At 41.5% G+C, this 20,468-nt stretch overlaps 2 protein-coding genes across 6 annotated transcripts; both read left to right on the top strand.

The window, feature by feature from the left end:
• The first annotated feature begins 8 nt into the window (after nucleotides 1–8).
• LOC100871545 (mutS protein homolog 5-like) lies at nucleotides 9–3,931 on the top strand. Its single transcript, XM_086904175.1, has 13 exons — nucleotides 9–196; nucleotides 295–445; nucleotides 590–1,113; nucleotides 1,204–1,377; nucleotides 1,459–1,663; nucleotides 1,757–1,958; nucleotides 2,054–2,290; nucleotides 2,378–2,516; nucleotides 2,598–2,961; nucleotides 3,033–3,245; nucleotides 3,355–3,495; nucleotides 3,559–3,617; nucleotides 3,701–3,931. Exons 1-13 carry the CDS (start codon nucleotides 42–44, stop codon nucleotides 3,792–3,794), a joined length of 2,658 nt encoding a protein of 885 aa, XP_086760301.1. The 5' UTR covers nucleotides 9–41; the 3' UTR covers nucleotides 3,795–3,931.
• Nucleotides 3,932–4,083: 152 nt separating this feature from the next.
• Klp10A (kinesin-like protein 10A) lies at nucleotides 4,084–20,047 on the top strand. Of its 5 annotated transcripts, none has more exons than XM_086904173.1 (13): nucleotides 4,084–4,895; nucleotides 7,951–8,045; nucleotides 8,115–8,222; nucleotides 8,941–9,081; nucleotides 10,272–10,302; nucleotides 11,139–11,565; nucleotides 11,727–12,300; nucleotides 12,377–12,626; nucleotides 12,699–12,853; nucleotides 12,935–13,138; nucleotides 13,236–13,410; nucleotides 16,171–16,263; nucleotides 17,478–20,047. In XM_086904173.1, exons 1-13 carry the CDS (start codon nucleotides 4,829–4,831, stop codon nucleotides 17,609–17,611), a joined length of 2,454 nt encoding a protein of 817 aa, XP_086760299.1. In that variant the 5' UTR covers nucleotides 4,084–4,828; the 3' UTR covers nucleotides 17,612–20,047. The 5 variants fall into 5 exon arrangements, with proteins under 5 accessions (XP_086760299.1, XP_086760298.1, XP_086760300.1 ...); XM_086904174.1 differs by having other exon boundaries at nucleotides 4,107–4,895; nucleotides 8,941–9,057; XM_086904172.1 differs by lacking the exons at nucleotides 16,171–16,263; nucleotides 17,478–20,047 and adding an exon at nucleotides 14,097–15,591.
• Nucleotides 20,048–20,468: the final 421 nt, after the last annotated feature.

Genomic DNA, 20,468 nt, shown 5'->3' with positions numbered 1-20,468 from the left:
GCGTTAAATTCGGTAATGGTGGATCCACGGTGTCCTAATCGATGCGCGAATCGTTTACATTTTCTATTCCGATGGATAATTGCGATAAAATAAAATCATCCAATTTCGATGAAACGAATCGTCAACGTATAAGTACGTGTTCGTCGAGCAGGGAATCTAAAATTACCCGTAGAACCATACCATCGAGCACTCTAGTGTACGTACACGTATTATTACGCGTGCTTAATATTTCGTTCTATCATTTCTCATTTTTTTCTCATTTTTCTTTCTACTTTTATTTTTTCTATACCAAAGGCGCAATGAATTCGAATCTTTGATTTCTGAGAGCGACGAGGAAGAGGAAACAATGGTTAACGAGCTGATGCCACGACAGAAAACCGACAAAGACACGAATGTGTCAAATTCCAAATTACCCGACACAAATTTGTGCGAGGACATCGACGAGGCAATATCGTTCAAATTTCTATTCTATTTTCTTCTTTTTCTTTTTTTCTTTTTTTCAAATTACGAGTCGAATTCTCCTCGAACAACTCATTCTTAATCCTAATTTCCTAATTTCATTCGAATCGTCTCTCTTTCTTTGTAACAGATAATTTTATCGATGATTTGGAACAACAATCGTCTTGGCGCCGCTTATTACAATGTCGTTACATCCGAATTATTCGTGCTGGAAGATACGATAGACGACTTTGAACGTTTTGATGTGACAAAAGCGCTATACAAACAATGTTTACCACGTTATTTGCTCGTGAACGGTGCTGCGCCATCTTCTTTCACGAACGTGATCAAACAAATTTTAATGGCGCAAACAATGAACGAAGAATCGAATTCGTTCGAAAGCGTACATAACACCGTGTTGAAAATGACCTGTAAAAAGGAACATAATTACGAACGATGCTCCCACAGAGTGAGATGTCTTCGCGTCGAATCAGAACCGAAAAACGCGAACAGCATGGACAGATTGACTTTCTTAAACAGTATATTGAATTTCAAGTGCTGCGCAATGATTCACGCTTTGGGTTCGCTTTTGTTATTCCTCGACAAACACTGGAATAATATCGCTCTAGATCCTTCTGGAAGAGCGTCCTTCGTATCTTTGAATTACATCAACCTGTAAGTTCATATCAATTATTTATCATTCTCGATTAATACAACGATGATTCTTTTTGTCTCACAAATTCTTTATACTTTCGCGACACGAAGTCGAGACTTAGTCACGATGGACGAAGATAGTTATAAAGCATTGAACATCGTTCAAGCAAGGGATCACCCGAGTCTCTTCAAATTTGGCGAAACGATCACGACGATGAAAGGGGTTAGTCTGTTCTCGCTGCTTAACCGTTATTGCCATTCAAGACCAGGTGTTCAATTTCTATGGTAAAAATGCATTGCTTATGTATACGTAACGCAATAACGTAAAAGAGTTCGTTTCATTTTTATATATATTTACACTCGTAGGAAGACACTGCATCATCCGACACGAAACATCACGATGCTCGAGCAACGACTAAACGTGATCGAATTTTTCCTGGATCTCGACAATCAAAGCGTCGTTGAAAATTTAACCTCCTGCTTGCGTCACGTGTACCGTTTGACCAACACTGTGCTGATCTGTTGTTCCGGACCTCAAGCAAAGCCGTCCAATTGGTATAAATTGTACAAGGTTCAATTCCATTCCCTTCTTTCTCTTTCAATCTTTCTCTCGCCATTACTTATTAGCATTGTTCGCGCACTATTAATCATTTCCTCCTTTCAGACTATCTCCCACGTAATTTGTATAGCTGACATTTGCGAGGAACACGCTGAAAGAATAGAGCTGTTCAAACGAATCGCCGAAAGTGTCACGATCGAGGTACAATATGTCAAATACTTTATCGAGTATATAGTGGATTTTGGTGAGAGCAGACGAGAAAGGAAGCTCGTGGTTAAACCGAACGTCGATCCTTTGTTGGACGAACGTGCGTGAAAAATCTTTTTTTCCTTTTCTTCTTTTTTTTTTTATATATCGCCGATTTCTAATTACATTCACACGTTTGTGTGAATCGATCCACAGTGAACCACGTTCGACGCACTTTGCCCGAACTGCTCACGCAAATGGCGGAAAAAGATATGCGGGAACATCTTCCACGTTCCGTAACCGGTTGCAATATGTTGTATCTACCAAACATTGGCTACGTATTGGCGATAAACGAATGGGATCCGACTCCACCCGGGGACGTTACTTTTCCAAATTTGGAATTCAAATTCAGCATCAATCGGGTGCATTATTACAAAAGTCCTTCGGCGAAAGGTGGGTAAATTTTCGTCTCTCGAAGAAACGAGCAAACCGTGGGATCTTTGTTCGTTCGTTCATTCTCATTCGATTCGATTGTTTCAGAGCTAGACGAGACCGTGGGTGACATTATATTGAAAATAGCCGTTCGACAGAATCACATCGTGCAAAAGTTGATACGTTATGTGAAGAAACACATGGGAACGATTTTAAACTCGATCCAACTCTGTGCCGAGTTAGACACGTAAGCGATCATTGGACAACGTTCGTTCGAAGACAAATGTCAATGAGACAGATTAACATTAAATGATCGAAACGATTACAGTTTACTGGCGTTCTACAAAGTGGCGCGTGATTATAATTACACGAAGCCAAACGTAACAGAGTCGAAGATCATAGACGTGGTCGAAGGACGACACCCGTTGATGGAATGCGCGACCACGTTCGTGCCGAACGATATACGTTCCGGGAATGGAAGGAGTTTGATCAAAGTTATAACAGGGCCAAATTCTTGTGGCAAGAGTGTATATCTAAAGCAGATTGGCCTTATAGTGTTCATGGCTCACATAGGTTGTTACGTTCCTGCAAGATCCGCGACGATAGGCACGGTTTCTCGTATCTTGACTCAAATGTCGAACACGGAAAGTATCGGGTTGAACGCGAGCTCGTTTCTACAGAATCTTCGACAGGTAAAGAAATATCTCTATTCTTTCGAATCGAGAAGAGAAAAGGGTCGAAACGAGAACGATTTGAATTTCAGATCAACGTGGCTCTACACGCATCCACCTCGGATTCAATCGTGATAACGGACGAACTGGATAGAGGAACGTCCGAAATGAGTGGATTATCGTTGGTAGCGGCTATACTGAACACATTCGCTGAAAGAGATTCGGATTGTCCTCACGTATTTGCCGCGACGCATGCGTATGGCGTACTTGCACTACTTCCCCAAATTTCTTTAATTGAAATTCAAGTAAAAATGACGAATCTCGATTTGTCGCTTTGTTAAAAATATTGTTTAGAGTGATTTTATTCTCTCTATCTCCCTATCTCTCTTTTTCCATTTCCTTTTTGTCGTACAGACATTTGAATACACGATCGACGAAGATGAATCGTTGGCGTTCCTTTACCGATTGATTAATGGTAGCACAACACGCAGTTTCGCGCATTACGTGGCGAGACTCGCGGAATTGGACGAAGACATCGTTAAACGAGGATTAGAGGTATTTCATTCACATGTTCGACAATGTACGAAACACGTAACGATAAAATTGATTTGATCGTAGATATTTGAAAAGATGAAACGACACGAATTACCATCCAGTATATATAATCATCACGATAAGTAAAATAGTTTATTATTTGTAAAATTCTTGCATATTTTTCGCGGAATCGCGGAAAAATCGATAGTTACGAGTTTGTTTTCAGGTTGAAAAGAATCGCCGAGCGGCTCGAAACATGGAAAGATTTGAATTTGAACGAATTGAAAACGTTAGTTCGACAAGCCGTGTTTCCACAATAATTCGAAGTGATTAAAGTATCGAAAGATCATACGTTGTGTATTACGTTTATTATATAAAACGATAAATGGTCGATTCAAAAAAATATTGTACTTATTTATCAATCAATTAAAGTTCAATTCTTATTTTTTCAATTTCATAATTTGATTTTTATTTTCGTCTAATTTTCTCGTATGTACGTATGTAACGTGTTAAAAATATGGCCGGTAATTGCGAAAACGGCCAATAGATGGGAGAACGATGCAATTGATCGAAGAGAAGAAGACGCATCGTGACAGATGTCGCGACGATAGCAGTCGACCGAAAGTTGGCGCTCGCAGTCTTTCCGTTATTAATAACGGACACTGGCAGTATCCCGGCACAAAATCCCGGAAACATCTCGTTCGTGAAATTCAACGAATCTCCGAATGTAATTTCGAATCGTTGTGTCTTCGTTTTGGTGTACTTTCAAATTCGTGGAAAGAGAGTGTGCCGTCTCGTGGATTACACGTCGTATCATTTAAACGAGAATTCGCGAAAACGGGCGTGCCTTGGACAATCGGCGACGTCCCTGACGTGAAAATACACAACGGCGAGAAGTGGTGGACAACGACAGCAAGACATCGACTGCGGTTAACATTGCGACAAAAAGGACTAACAGTCCGATAGAAGCGATAGAGCAGAGGAACAAAGAAAAGGGAAACGAGGAAAATAAAACCGAACGGCAATAGTAACAGGAGCAGTGGTAACAACGGTGACGGGAAGGGAAAAGTACAAGCTACAACGGTGGAGAGGAACGCGATACAGCCGCGTGATTTTGAACGCGAACACAGACGTAACTGTCAACGGTCAGATTTGAAAGTCTCGCAAATTGCAGGGTCCTCGTAAGGCTTCCCTCGCGAGAATCGTTGTATTTTCGTCACGTCAACATCGTTAACGTCGTGTCATATTGTCGCTGTCTTTGTCGTCGTCGTCGTCGTCATCGTCGTCGTTGTGTTCGATCCGGTGAAAAACCGGTCGTCTTATAATATTAACCACGGTGTGAGAACGCGACTAAATGACCATGGACCTCCGCATGTACAACATCGAGACCGGCTACAGTATAAATATCAAAAGGACGGACGGTGAGTAACGTATCTCGTGGAAGTATTTTTAGACATATTCAGACAGCCGATCGCGTGCGCAAAGCTTCGCGGCTAGTGCCAACGAAAATCGAACACGATTGCGAGGAGATATCTCTTCGATCAATCGGTCTGATTTTTCAGCTTTTTTTTCAATGTCAATCGATATACGGAGTAATTGTATCTCTCCCATTATGACAAATGTTAAATCATTTTCGCATAAGATTTAATCGAACACCGATGCATCACGAATTAAACATTGGTACGATCATTACCATTCTCGCGAAAAAACGCGAGAATAATCGTAGATACTACGTTGTATAATGTATTATGTATTTCCCCTGAATCGAGCAAACGAACAGAGCACATCCTACTCCTATCGGACCACGCAGCCGCTGCACGTTGCGTGTACAGCCGCATCCTTGAATCGACGAATTATTCGAATATAAATATGTAATGGACGATATACGCGATAAATGTAAAGAATCGATCGAATAATCTTGATATACGAATCAAGAATTTGAATCGAAACGCAAAATATCGGCATTATATCGATATATTTTTCGATCGTAAATTTATATTTATAAAAGTGAAACTATAAAAATGCGGAATTAATGCATATCTTTATACGAAAATATCGATTAATAAGTAATTATTGTCGATTACTCGACTTTTGTTTGAAATTTTTAAAATATTTTGCCATCAATACGATTTCGTAGATATAATGCCGGAATATGAAAGGGAAATAAAATTTTCATTTTTACACATAACAAAATTCTATTGTTTTCGATAACTTCACTCGTGGAATTTGTGGACAATTGCTTCGATATATATTTATAAAGTATACAAGCATTGATCGAGTTACAAGTCGCGCAAAGTTTCGCAGAAATTATTATATAGGGGAAAAATGAAAATTGGAAAAAATATGGGGGAATTATTTCGGCTCGGTAATGTATTCGGTAGTTTCGATTAGATTTTATCGTCGTAATATCATTATTAAAATACTGGTATCAAATCTCTGGTATTCAGTTGTCCTTGCATTTCGATACTAACCTTTTCACATGCCATATTTGTTTTCTTTCTTTCCTTATTTAAGCTCGACCCGCGTGTATCAGTAGAGAAATTCCATACACGGATACTTAGAGTATGTAGCGGGGAGGACAATATTGGACATTATCATTCCTTAAGTTTTTATTATTCGTTCTTCGTTTTTGTTATTCGTTATTCACTTATCGATCTACAGTCGACGACAGGTAAGCGAAGGAAACAAGCTATAAGCGGAGGAGGGGATTAAAACGCAAATAGGGAATAAGAAGAAACATCATCTCAACGATCGTCGAATAATTTTTTAATTTTTATTTACAAGATTATTTATCGAAGAAGATTTGGAATAAAAATAACAACGTATTTATTATCGTATATTAATTTTGAAGGGAAAATTATTCGAACCTCGAGTAAATCTATAATGTATATGTCGATTTTTTATTTTCTTCGATCGAGATAAAAATTTTGTGCAGATAGATTTATCAATCGACGAATGTGCGTCGCATTGTTGTCGCGCCTCGCCGGTGCGACAAACCACGCGGTACTTTTCTACCAATTCGTTGTCGCCTTTTTGCTTGGCGTGCAACAAGGAACGAGATTCGATTCGGTCGAAAGATGAACGGATAAATATCCTTTCACCGTGCGTTTCTCGCGCTCGACGCGTGCAACGAGACCAGAACGAGAGCTACCATCGTCGGCAACACCTCATTCGAGTCATTAATCGCGTCCCTCTTACGCGCTCTAAATGTTACACGACCCTCTGGAAAATTTTCGACGAACCTTTTTTCGGTTCACCTTTTCCGCCGATTCGCGCGTAAATCCGAGAAAAGGAGGCGCTATCTAACGAGTAGCACGCGAACACTTGGCTCGTTTTCTCGATCGATCCAGCTCGTGTTTCGGACCAAGAAGAAATCGAGAGGAAGCAATTCTATTTGCTCGCGTTCTCCCGATGCGGCGCGGTACGGCGTGGCGCGGTCGAATGACTCAGACCGTTCGCCAAGAAAGGAGACAGCACCGATGTTCGCGATTTTCATTTCACGTTTTTCGTTGCTTTACTCTTGTTCCAATGACTCGATCCGTCAACAGTTGTCCCTAGTAATATATGCATCTCGATATGCGCTCACCTAATCTCGGTAATAACATTTACAGCTTACGCTCGTCCGCGTAAATAGAAATACCTTTCGTCTGTTCCATCCGATCGAAGGGCAGTTTCGGATCGATTAACGAAACGAATCCGGATTATCGAGTGCGGAGATTCTCTCGTAAAATAACGCGATTACGAATGTTTCGCGCTTCCTTCATGTCACGTTTCCTTTGCTTATTTATTCATTTATTTTTCGAAACGATTCGAAACAAATCCGTTACTCGTACGTAACGCAACGTAACGCAACGCGACGCGGGGCGACGCAACAAGTGGGCAAATCCCCCCTCCCCCTCCCTTCCCGCGATCCCACCATCCATCGATGGGAATCGTTCGCATTTCGCGGTCAAATTCTCCCTGCGAGAGAAGCCGAGTGTTCGTTCTGCCGATCGAAAATCGAAATGGAAAGCGGCATAGGGACGCGCGTGGTCGATTCGCGACGGGGGACGACGGTTCGTACCGAGCCGTGCACGTGGGCGCTGCATCCTTATAAGGACGCTCGTCTCGAGATTCTTACTCCGGCCAACCATACCTTTTATCCAATCTTACGTCATCTACGAACACGTTTCCTCGCCCGATATCTCCCCGACTTGATAAACCTTCGATCGAATAATTCTTTTCGATGGGAATAATTCGGGTAAAAATCTCCTTCCCCGATCGAAGGCGGCGCGCTTTTCCCTTTTTTTCAAACGCTCGACTCGAACACGGCGATTTAAATTTCACTCTTGTCAATTTCATTCGGACGGGAGTTTCTAACTTTCGCGTTCAATTCGCGAATTGCTTACAAATCGTACGTATCGTTATGTACGTATCGCACATGCGTAAGCAAAGAGAATGGATGGATAAAAAAGTTTGCGATTATTTTTGTTTCAGGTCGTGTTCATTCGGCAGTGGTTTCGGGTATTAATTGGGAACAACGCACCGTTACCGTAGAATGGTTCGAGAGAGGAGAGACGAAAGGGAAAGAGGTATACATATTGTATCGGGAGAGCAAAGGAAATTCGTAATATCGTATAATAAATTCGTCTCGGTTTTAGGTCGAGATAGATGCGATCATCGCGTTGAATCCCGACCTGACCAATCAGAAAACCATAGAATCACCCGCTCAGATGAACAATCACACGTTGATATCTTCCAGAGCACGGGTACGTATCTCACGATCGTTCGATCGCTCGATCGCTCGATCGCCTCCTCTCCTTAAGAAACGTCGCGCGACAACGATGGACGAACGAATAGGTAAAAAAAAAAAACAAAAAAAAAAAAAACGTAGAAGAAGAGAAGAAAGGAAAGGAAAAAAGGAGAAAAAGATCGATACGAATTCTCCGCCGAGCCGCGACACGCGACACCTGCTTTCGCGCGGCCTCTTCGCTTTTTCTTTCCGCTTTCTATCCGAATCGGACGCGATCGATCTCGAAATCGCGCGCGCGCGCGCGTACCTAGTTTTCTTCGCATCATTCGTTGCGTGGATGAAAGAGAAGGAGAGAAAGAGAGAGAGAGAGAGAGAGAGAGAGAGAATACATTAAGAAAGAAACGGATCATCACCGATCTACGCGACCTCTCGTCGTTCCCGCTATTAACACGATTACATCTTTTTTCCTCCATGGACGCTGCTCATTATCACGGATTTGGGCCTGCGATGGATCATCTCACCGATCTCTTGTTTGGGCCTCCCCCGTCCGTAACCGAATCGAATCCCAAATACGCATCGCCGCCTCCATCGCCCGCCCCGCGTCTCTCCCCCCCCTTCTCTCTCTCCCCCCTCCCTCCGCCCGCGAGTGTTTTCGAAATAATTTCGCCACGCCGCGAAAAAAAATTCGCGCACCGAATTCCATTTCCGAACGTGATATATAACGGGGAACGCAGGATTCTTCGGACGAGGAAGACGAGGGGGTGGACGAGTCGGAAAACCAAGAGGAGGGGCCCCTTGGACGGCACAGCGGTCACACCGCAAGAAACGGCCTCGCATCCGCCACACTTCCTGTACGAGTCGTTACTGCTCTTTCGGTAAACGCGCCCAATCCCACATTTTTCTACTCCCACCTCTCCCACTTGTCTGTATCTCCTTCCTTCCTTCCTTCCTTCCTTCTTTCCAACTTGTATCGCCAACTTGTATATCCATCCTTGCTTTTTCCCTTCTTTCTCTTTCTCCGTCTCCGTCACCTCTTTCCTTCTCTTCTGTACGTGTGTATATATATATATATATATATATATATATAATAACGTGTGTATCCTATATATACACGCTTTGTGTCACTTTGTCACGTTTCGAGGATGAAATCGATGCCACTTCGCACCGTACATATACATTCGTCGCGCCACCAACCACCTTTCGCGGCTAATCGGTGTTTTAATCGTTCCCGGAACGCTGCGAACGAACGTTCTTATCTTCTTTCTTGCCCCCCCCACCCTCCCCCTCCCATCCCTCCCTTTTCACCGCCATCCTTCGAGTCGAACGAATAAAACGGGTACTCACCGAGCGTACTCGTTTCACCGCTTCCGTGCGAGGGACGCACGAAAAAAAAAACGCGGCGTTCTCATCGCGTCTCTCGGGCGTGGAAACAAAAAAAAAAAAAAAAAAAAAAAAAAAAAGAAAGGAAGGAAGAAAAAAAAGAAAAGAGAAAGAAAAAGAGAAAAAAAAGAACAGCCCTTTCGTTTCCCGCTTTTCGTTTCCATCCAAATCGGATCGAGTTATCCCCGATCGCTTTTCACCTTTCATCGTTTCTTTTTCCATTTTCGTTCGTTTTATGTTTTCTTCTATCGCTCGACGCGACGTATCATCCCCGCACGCACACACACACCTCCCAACCCCTCCCCCACCCCCACTCCTCAAATACGACGAAAACTCTCGCGACATTTTCGATCTTTCGTTCTTATCGTTATCATTATTATTGTTGTTGTTGTTGTTGTTGTTGCTGTTGTTATTATTATTATTACTATTATTATTATTATTATTATTATTCGGTCAACGCGTTATTTATTTATTTATTTATATATACTTAGTTTTTCTCGATTCTTTTTAAGCATCATTGGATTATTAAGAGCAGCACAAGTTGTCAAGCTTTTATTATTTATCTTTTTTATTGCTGTTGAAAAATAAAATTCGCAAAAAAAAAAAAAAAAAAAAAAAAACGTATCAATATCCAAAATCGACAATCTTACGATTATCTTACGTATCCCGTTTCTTCTTTTTTCAGCATTCGATCAAGCCATCGATTCCAGTGAAAGGTATGTCGTGTGTGGCGAGGAAACGTTAACAGAAACAGGCCTTCCAACACGCCTTTTTTCTATCGTTTGGGATAGATAGATTCGTGGATAGATCCGTGTTTTGTGATGAAACGAAACGAGCCGATACTCGATGACTGATACTCACGCGCAGTGTACACGTCGCGTATCACGAGCACGGGTTCAATTTCGAGGGACGCGCGCCTCGAATCATCGATTTTTTTTTCCAACGAACGGCGAGTCGAACGCGCCACGCCGTGTCCACTCGATATATGCGCCACCCGGCCACCGTGGTGCTAGTGTTTCACGCTCTAAACTATCGACGCTCTTGCGCCGTATGCAAAATCGCGCAAGGGCAAGAACCTCGACAAGGAGAGAGAGAGAGAGAGAGAAAGAAGAGAGAGACAAGAAAGACGGTGCGCGAAACGACACAGTCGAGCGTACGTGTTATAACCTCGTCTCCCTCCCTCGGTCTCTCTTTCTCCCTATCCCTCTCTCTCCCCCCCCCAACCCCCCCTCCATTTTTCCTCTTCCACCCTTAATTTTATTCCTTGATACAAAATTGGGACAAAAGAGAGATGAGATTCGATCGTTTCGCCTTCTGTTTCGGGAGAAGGAACAATAGGATCGGGGACGAGCGCGAGGAGGGGTTGATCGAGGAACGGGTTGAAACCCTCTCTGGACGAGTCTCGGTAGAACAGGGTAAATCGTCGAGATGGCGCGAGATTTATATTATATTCTCTCGAGAATAGAGAAGGAATTTTTTTTTTTTTTTTTTTTTGTTATCCCGAGAACGTTGATCAGATCCGAACGGGAAACTGATCAGGCATACTTTGCAGCGGGTTTCAACAGACAATCGTCGCGACAAACGGGTCGGCCAACCAACATAATGCCGCCTGGCAGCACCGTGAACGGCCACGGTGACTCTGTGGCTGGATTAACAGGTCGAAGGGAGGTGGAGAACGTGCCCACGCCCACCACGGCCACGGCCGCTTCCTTCAACGTCACCCTCTCGGCTCTGGCCAAACAGAAGCAGCAGCAGCAGCAGCAACAGCAGCAGCAGCAACAGCAGCAGCAGCAACAGCAGGGGGCACAACAGGTGGAGAACGGTCGTGGAAGACGAACGAACGTGGTGAAAGAGGTGGAGAGGTTGAAGAAGAACAGGGAGGAAAGAAGGCAGAGGCAAGCCGAGTTAAAGGAAGAGAAGGAGGCTCTGATGAATTTAGATCCTGGTAATCCAAATTGGGAGTTTCTCGCTATGATAAGGTCAGGGTCCCCTCCCACCCTCTCTCGCCTTTTTCTTATTTATCGTTGTTGTTATTACTCGTATTATTCTCCGCCACGTTTTTTGCACATTTCTTGCACAACGCGTTGAGTACCCGTTTTCAAAATGCCGCGCTCGGCCGCGCCGTTTTCCGTTTCCGCAGGGAGTATCAGAACAGCATCGAGTTCAGGCCGCTCCGGGAGTCGGACGTGGTCGAGGATCACCAGATCACCGTGTGCGTGAGAAAGCGCCCCCTGAACAAGAAGGAGATGGCGCGGAAAGAGGTGGACGTGATCAGCGTGCCCAGCAAGGATCAAATGGTGGTACACGAGCCGAAGGCCAAAGTCGATCTCACCAAATATTTGGAGAATCAAATTTTCCGTTTCGACTACGCGTTCGACGAGACGTGCAACAACGAGATCGTGTACAAGTACACGGCCAAACCTCTGGTCCAGACCATCTTCGAGGGTGGGATGGCCACCTGTTTCGCCTACGGTCAAACGGGAAGCGGGAAAACCCATACGATGGGCGGTGATTTTAACGGGAAAACCCAGGATTGCAAGAAAGGTATATACGCGATGGTAGCCAACGACGTGTTTAAATGCCTCAAATTGTCCAAGTATCGCTCCCTTAATCTCATCATTTCCGCGAGCTTCTTCGAAATTTATTCGGGGAAGGTGTTCGATTTATTGGCGGACAAGGAAAAGCTTCGCGTGTTGGAGGACGGGAAACAACAGGTAAGTGACGTGAGTTTTCTCCTCTCCTCCTTCCTCTCGCCACGTACGTTTAACACACCCCGTCCCGTTTTTTCAGGTGCAGATTGTCGGATTGACGGAGAAGGTGGTGGAGTCGTGCGACGAGGTATTGAAATTGATACAACACGGGAACAGCGCGAGGACCAGCGGGCAGACAAGCGCCAATTCGAACTCGTCTCGGTCGCACGCCGTGTTTCAAATCATAGCCCGTACACCGGCCACCCATAAAGTTCATGGAAAATTCTCGTTGATCGATCTTGCCGGAAACGAGAGAGGAGCCGACACGTCTTCCGCCAACAGACAGACTCGTGAGTTGTCTTCCCCTTGAGTATATGTATATGGCCACGTGTCTGTGACCTTATCTTCTTCGTCCTTTTCAGGAATGGAAGGTGCGGAGATCAACAAGTCGCTGTTGGCCTTGAAAGAATGCATTCGAGCCTTGGGCCGCAAAGGAACGCATTTGCCGTTTAGGGCTAGCAAGTTGACGCAGGTGTTAAGGGACAGCTTCATCGGTGAAAAATCGAAAACCTGCATGGTAAAGGAAAAGATCGTTGATGATAATCTATATCCAAGCTTCGAGTCATCTCCTCCTCATATCTCCTCCTTTCTCTCGCAGATCGCCATGATCAGTCCAGGAATGAGCTCGTGCGAGCACTCGTTAAACACTTTGAGATACGCGGATCGAGTGAAGGAGTTGGCTGCCACTGATCCAACGGAAGTGAAAATTTCCTCGACGGACGACGAACGGGAATTAAAAATCGAGGCACAGTCGAACAACGTGTTGTCCGACAGCGACTTGGCGCAACTGCGATCCCTGAACGTATGAATCTTTGCAACCTTTTTTTTAAACCTTTGTTGAGCCTGGATGTTGTTTATATCGCGATGGATAAAAGTAGAGAGTTTTTTTTCTTTATCAGGAGAGCGAAATATCTCAAGATCTTTACACGTTTCACGAGGCGGTATCCGCGTTGCAAATGCTGGAGGAGGAAGTCTTGGACACGCACAAAATGGTTATGGATCAAACGACCAGATTTCTCAATGATGCACACAGTGTGTTCAGTGTGACTCACGAAGTAGACTATGACCAAGAAGGTAAGACGGTTAAACCGTATTTGCCGATTCACGATTCCAAAACCCTATTGTATTCTATACCGTACGTACCACCTCGATACCGAATCCTGCTCGCGTATTTCGCGCATCCACGCATCATACATGCATGTACGTACGCATCTACGCGCAACGAATCAGTGTATATATATATACACGTTTCTTCTCTTCTCCCGTCTCGTTCAGACGTTGCATCTGGTTTATATATATATATACACGCGTCTCTTTCGTACGTAATCGTTCCTCTCTACTCGTTCGTTTCGTTTCCCAAACGGTTTAAACTTTTTTTTTTTAGTCATCTACTCTCCCCCTCCTCCCCGTTTCGAATTTCTCTCTTTTTCGTTTTCGCACAATGGACTCCCTCTTTTCGATGACACGGTCGAAAACGCATGCCTCGACGTCGATTTGATGGGAGCTGCTACTACTACTACCACTACCGCCACTGTTACTACTACTACTACTACTACTACTACTACTACTACTACTATCTTTCTATTTTCCGGTTCATATCGGCAATTGAAAAAGATCACGTCGTTCTTCGGGACAAAAAACTTAGTAAAACGATTCGACGATGAGAAGCAAAAAAAAATAAAAAAAAAAAAAAAAATAAAAAAAATACATACGCAAAAAAGCGTCAAGTTTTATTGTGTATATGTGGAATTTTGCGACAGATTCACGCGGTAAAGATAAGGCAAAGGCAAGTCGTCGGTTAGAATCGAACTTAGAAGCCGGAAGGACAACAACAACAACAACAACGACGACGACGACAACAACAACGACAACACCAACAACACCAACAACTACAACTACGACGACGACGACAGCGACAACGAGTTCGAGCACGGTGGCTGTGTCGATAAGTGACGATAACGATATCGTTTCGGATAATGGCCGATGGTCCAACGTGAATATCGATAAGAAAATAAAGAATTCGTTAAAATCTCCTTGGCGGGACGAAATGGAATGTGAAAGTGAGAATGTAAATTCTTGCGATAGGTATCACGAATTTTCGTCGAACGTTTTCGAATCGACTCGCGTCGAGGAAATCGCGGCTGATCGTATTAATAAATTTCGTCCAAAAGGCGCGTCGCGCATCGAAAATATTTGGAGGACTAACGATTTGTCTGGGAACGTCGGTGAGAGAACAAACCCATCCTGTCGGATGGATAACCGTGCGCAACGATTTAAACGAGCCACGAGCAGTGGGAAAAAGTATCATTGGTCCGGAACTTTCAACGATCGTGCGAAAAGATACTCGTCCGTCGATAACATCGGAACACCCACCTGTGCGAAAACTCGTCGTTTCTCAAGTAACGATTGCCACGAGATCATTGCCACGGATTTGAATTACGATTACAACTTGGATGGGTTCGATGACGAGAAGGCCGTCAAGAAATTGTTTCGCTGCGATAAATTCAACTTTACCGACGAAACAAGCAACGAGTGCGCGAGACATTGGCTCGATCGTCGATCATCGTTAGACTTTTTCAAAGAAAGATTTAACATACCGCGCGAGGAAGAGGGAAATCATCGTGGTCATCGTGTTCATGGTCATCGGCGAAACGGAACGATCGAACAACGAGGGAACGAGGAAAATGAGGAGATCCTCGACTCGACCAGCTCCTCCGACCGCGTCGATAACTACGATCCCGATCAATCCACCATTATCGATCGATACAAACTCACTCTCTCCACCGTATACGTTCGTAAACATCGTTGGACATCGATCGACGATCAATCCAAAATCATAGTTTGCAATTTTGTGTCGTTTTTCAGAGATATTATTCTTTTTACCTTTTTACCCAGCCTGTACATAGCAATTTTTATTTACGCGAACAGAACGGAGGAGCGATAAGTTTTCGATTGTTTACGCGTTTTTCCAACAGGGATCAATCTTTTTCGCACTATACATTCCTCTTTTTTTTTTTATTCCTTTTCTCATCCGTTTCACGTTATATATATATATTTTTTTTTTTCCTTCTCCTCTTTGCCCTTCCTATCGATATCTTTCTATATATTCGATAATATAATAATTTTTATATTTTGACATCAAATCTTTAGCGTTTAGCGAAAATAAAACAGACAAAGCGAGCAACACACCGCATCCGATGTTTTGCGGATTTTCTATTGGTATACGATTTCTTTTTTTTTTTTTATTTTTAATTTCGACGATAACTACAAATGTAAAAAACTAACCGAGATATATATATATACGCGCGATAATTTCATTAAAATTTATTTAACGAAATGAAAGTTTACGAATATATGTGTTATTTTTTTTATTATTATTATTATGATGTATATATTTATCTTCCATTAATCGAAAGCACAGTATGTGAACACAGTGATTTGATTCGTATCGAATAATATTGAATCAACGGAAGATAGATCAGATTGTTTTGTTTTTTACCATCACGGCCATTCGTTGGAATGTACGCAATATAATTTCGTTTTTTATTTTCTCGAAAACGAAAAAATATATATATATATATATATGTGTGTGTGTATAGAAACATATAGAGGAAAAAAAGTAGATAGAAAAAAAAAAAAAAAAAGAAACGAGGCTGCCGCGTTGTTCGCGTTTGCCCCGCGAAAATGATTGTTTTCTAGCTATCGGTAAAAGGAGCAAAGGCTCGATACAACAGCAGTGGTAACGACAACACCATCAACTACAACAACAACAACAACAACAACAACAACAACATTGATTGATACGTTTGAACGTAACGTCACAAACCGTTGCAGATTTGAGACGGAAAAGAACAAAGTTTGAGTCGCCCGACCTGAGGAAGTTCTTGTTGCATAGACGTCTGATAGAGAGATTACAATTTTCCGATGGTACGAAATCATACGATTCAAAATCATATATATTATAAAGTCGCCTGTCAAAAGTTGCTTACCTTAATACGCATCCGAAATACTTGCATACTTAATTTCGAGATATCACGAATACACGCGAAGGCATCATCGATACATCTACATCCGTATCACCATCGACATTCCTTAAAAAAAAAAAAAAAAAAAAAAAAAAAATAACGCTTGCTTTGAATCGCGCGACAACTCTGCCACAGTTATATCTTACATGTGGGCATGGGACGAACGTGAATCGTATCCAACGGACGATTTTTAAACGTTCGAATATATATTTTTCTCATGAAATGGAACCGAACGTGAAACACAACGTGGAATACGTTGGATCGAAAAATGAGCTAGTCGCAGGATTTTGTTACACGAGATAATTGGAACCGCGCGCATACAGAGCAACGCGTACTTCTTTTTCTTCTTCTTCTTCTTCTTCTTCCCCATTTTCTCTTCCTTCTCCTATCTTCGTTTACTCTTTTTTATCGCACATATTTTTTTCCAGCCGTAATAAAACGAACTCGTATATACTCTCGTTATTACGTTAACCGCCTCTTTTTTTATCGACACACCGCGTTTTTATATATTTTTCAAATATCGCGATATCTCCCCAAGATGGAAAGAGAGAGAGAGAGAGAGAGAGAGAGAGAGAGAGAGAGAGAAGGGAGTGGGATAGAGAATATCGATTTCTCTTCATGTATGAATACAGAATTAAAAATTAATAAATATTATTTTTATAACAATAACTTTAACACAAAAAGATATTATTTATTTGGTAAAAACATACTTTTATGCCTGTAATCACAATAATGGACTAATCTCGAGCACGCGATCAAATTTTATAATTTACACGTGGATTCCTCGTTTTTCCACGCAAAACCGAAACACGCTTGCAAATTTAACTTTTTGCGATGCCGATATTTAACAAACATGGAAAGCTCGATCGATTTCATCCATCGCGTTCCTCGCTACAATATACATACTTTTGAAATGTACATATACACGCATGTATACATTGGAAACGGATGATCGCGTATCGAATCGTTCATACCGACCAAGTCGTCCGTCAAAACTTACGTTTCATTCGCAAATTCACCAGATCCTTTTCCGTTTGCTATCGCAAAGAAAAAAAAAAAAAAAAAAACCCCGATGTGTTTACCAACCGTGCACTGAAAGCGTGTTCTTTGTTGCAGAGTATGCCCAAAAGTGGGAACAGCTATTGGTGCAGCAGCGCGATATCTTTAACGCCGCAATTGATCAAGTCAGTCAGTTTCGCGGACAATTGTTGCAAGAAGAACAGATCAGCCGGAAGATGACGAACTCGTAACTCACGATACGATTAACGTAGATTTGTTTACACGTACGCATGAGAGAGAAAGGGAGAGAGTGGAAGAGGAAGAAAGAAAGAAAGAGAGAAAGAGGGTGAACGAGAATAAACGAGTGTGAGCGAGGAAAAAAATATGAGAAAGAGGTAGGAGAAAGAAACACGAGTTTTCACGACGTCTATTAGGATCAAGGACAACAATGGACGACGACTGGTGGATATGGAGGGAACAACTTTCTTCATAGGTTTGCGGCGTATCTTATCTTTAATTCCGAATATGCGACCACAAAATAACCGTTCCTTTTTTTTTTTTTTCTTTTTCTCGTTCTTTCTTTCTCTTCTCCCTTTTCCACGAGGATTCGTTCTCGATCGATCCTTGACTCTAAAAACTCGAAGATGAACAGAGACGACAGACGATCATCGTCCATCCATATATATATATATACACACTTTCTTGCGAACCTACGTCTCCTACGTTTCTCCCCTCTTTTCGCCTATTTTTCTTCCTCTCCCTTTCTCCTTTTTGTCCTTATCGCTAGCTTTATTATCTTACTATCTTATTTTTCCGTGGTGACACGCACCAAAATCGTACCGTATCTATCTCGACCTGCGTTTAATCGATCGTGTCCCGCGTTGCTTCATTTCACTCGTAATCGCCTCGCAATTATCTCGTTCGAATGTCGCGAAACGATACGTCTCCCCCTTCCTCCAATATACGCGGTTATCAATGGATTATTAATTAGATCGATGGAGACGTATACGAGCGAATAAATGGCAAAATCGAGAATGAATTCTATATACTACTATCTTCTCGATCATTTCTATGCCTAGAGAAAGAAAAACAAAAAAAAAAAAAAAAAAACGCGGTAATAAAATATCCTTTTGCGTTTTCAAACGAACGTTTTCATCGAACTGGCCGATCTAAAATTGCCAAATCTATCTGTCTTAATTGTCTTAATTTCAAATGAACATGTGAATGTACGCGTGTGAATAATTAACATATTACATTTTTTGTCGAAAAATTCAAAAATGAATAAAAGAAGAGAAATACCATACACATACACGTATTTTATCCAATCTTAATAAATTTACACGTTCAATTTGTACGCCCAAATTACGATTTGTCAAACGCGTACTTTGAACGTTAGATTTTCTTCGTAAATTATTTTTTATTCATTAATCATCATCCCCTTCGTAATTCGAGTTAAAAATCCGCGAGTAAATTCAACGCGTCAACTTTGAAACCACGCGTTTGTGATAAATATGTTCCACGAATATGACAAATTTTTTTTTTTTTTTAATAATATTCGTCTAAACACGTTTCTATCTCTTATATTTGCAAAAATTGATGGATCGATTTCTCTCGAGTTGACGCGATGTAGTTGATCGTTTGTTTTTTTTTTTTTTTATTTTTTTTATTATTACTATTATATTTTTTTTTTTTTATCAAAAATTTATTAGAAATTACACTTGACGTTTTAAATTACGATGTCTGATCGTTTTCCCTTCAAACGCCCTTTTTCTTTTCTTTTTTACTCCTTTCTTTCTTCCTCCCTCCCTTTCTCTCTCGTTCTCTCCCTTCCTCCCTCCCTCCCTCCCTCCCTCCCTCCCTCCCTCCCTCCCTTCTTCTCTCTCTCTTTTTTCTTTCGTCGCATCACTCATCACAAGAATCGATGTATTTCTTATTATTCTCGTTATCGTTTGCTTTCATTTCTATATATATATATATATATTTTTTTTTTTTTTTTTTTTTTATATCTTCTACAAAAAAATGAATCTTCGTAGACACACTTTACCGAAACATACGCATCGAGCAATGCGCATACCTTATAACGTCTTCTCTTGCGATCAATCTTAATTTTATCGATTCGATCGATCCGAACCGAAACCGAGTACGACACGCATAGAAATAAAGAGAGAGAGAAAGAGAGAGAGAGAGTGAGAGAATATATATAATACGAGTGAATGAATAAATGTATGTACGTATGTGTGGGCGAGTGTATGCGCGCGCGTGTGTATGAGCGTGTGTCATTGTCATATAAATGAAAATGAAAGAGTATGAAAAGTCGATAAGTGGTCAACCTACGTTGTTAGCTGAATATGATTTTTATAGAAATGTATTTATATAGATAAAAACTACATCGTTATATTGCATAAAAAAAAAAAGGAAAAAAAAAAAAAAAAAAAGGAGAAATTCGCACGTCTAGTGTAAAAATTTTGTTCACTCGTGATACACACGAATTTTAACCGAACGCGCTTTTCAAAACCGATGCGAATTATCTTTGTATCGTTTTTTTTTCTCCTCTTCCTCCTCCTCCTCCTCCTGCTCCCCCCTCCCCCGCCCCTAGCGTCAGTAATGTTTTATTAGATTATATAAAAAGAAAAAAGAAAAAAAAAAAAAAAAAATTATAAAAATTAAAGTTTCGTAGCAGTCGAGCATTCGATACTTTTTTTTTTCCTTGTTAATTATTAATTATTATCGTATAACATAGAGTCGAGAGAAAAGCGAGAAGAAAAGAGGTTGGAATCGATGATGGTGGTAACGACGGTTGAAAATAGCATGTTACGAGCGACTTTAAACGTCACTTTAAACGTCTATATATATTATTCAATGCATAACGCGTATCAGATGTAGGTAGATTTTTGAATACGAGCGATATAGCGATATATTACTTTTCATAGACAAGACAAGAAAAGAAAAGAAAGAGAAACACGTTTGAACAGAGGTTAGGACGAAACAATGATATTATAAATCGTAGCATACAACTTGTTTCTTAATTTTCCACTTTCTTTCTTATGCGTATCGGACGAAATAATCCAGCATTGTTTTTTTTTTTTTTTTTTTTTGATGAATAAAGTG

This window comes from Apis florea, unplaced genomic scaffold, assembly GCF_048593485.1.
Source record: "Apis florea isolate Af1SG1 unplaced genomic scaffold, ASM4859348v1 contig_2350_pilon, whole genome shotgun sequence".
Taxonomy (NCBI): domain Eukaryota; kingdom Metazoa; phylum Arthropoda; class Insecta; order Hymenoptera; family Apidae; genus Apis; species Apis florea.
This window is presented reverse-complemented; position numbering and strand designations above follow the sequence as displayed.

Coding starts and splice junctions, on each gene's coding strand:
- LOC100871545 (XM_086904175.1), top strand. CDS start 42: ATGCGCGAATCGTTTACATTTTCTATTCCGATGGATAATTGCGATAAA. Junction 446..589: donor TGTGCGAGGACATCGACGAG/GCAATATCGTTC, acceptor TCTTTGTAACAG/ATAATTTTATCGATGATTTG. Junction 1,664..1,756: donor ATTGGTATAAATTGTACAAG/GTTCAATTCCAT, acceptor TCCTCCTTTCAG/ACTATCTCCCACGTAATTTG.
- Klp10A (XM_086904172.1), top strand. CDS start 4,829: ATGACCATGGACCTCCGCATGTACAACATCGAGACCGGCTACAGTATA. Junction 10,303..11,138: donor GCCATCGATTCCAGTGAAAG/GTATGTCGTGTG, acceptor CATACTTTGCAG/CGGGTTTCAACAGACAATCG. Junction 12,301..12,376: donor TGGAGGACGGGAAACAACAG/GTAAGTGACGTG, acceptor CCGTTTTTTCAG/GTGCAGATTGTCGGATTGAC.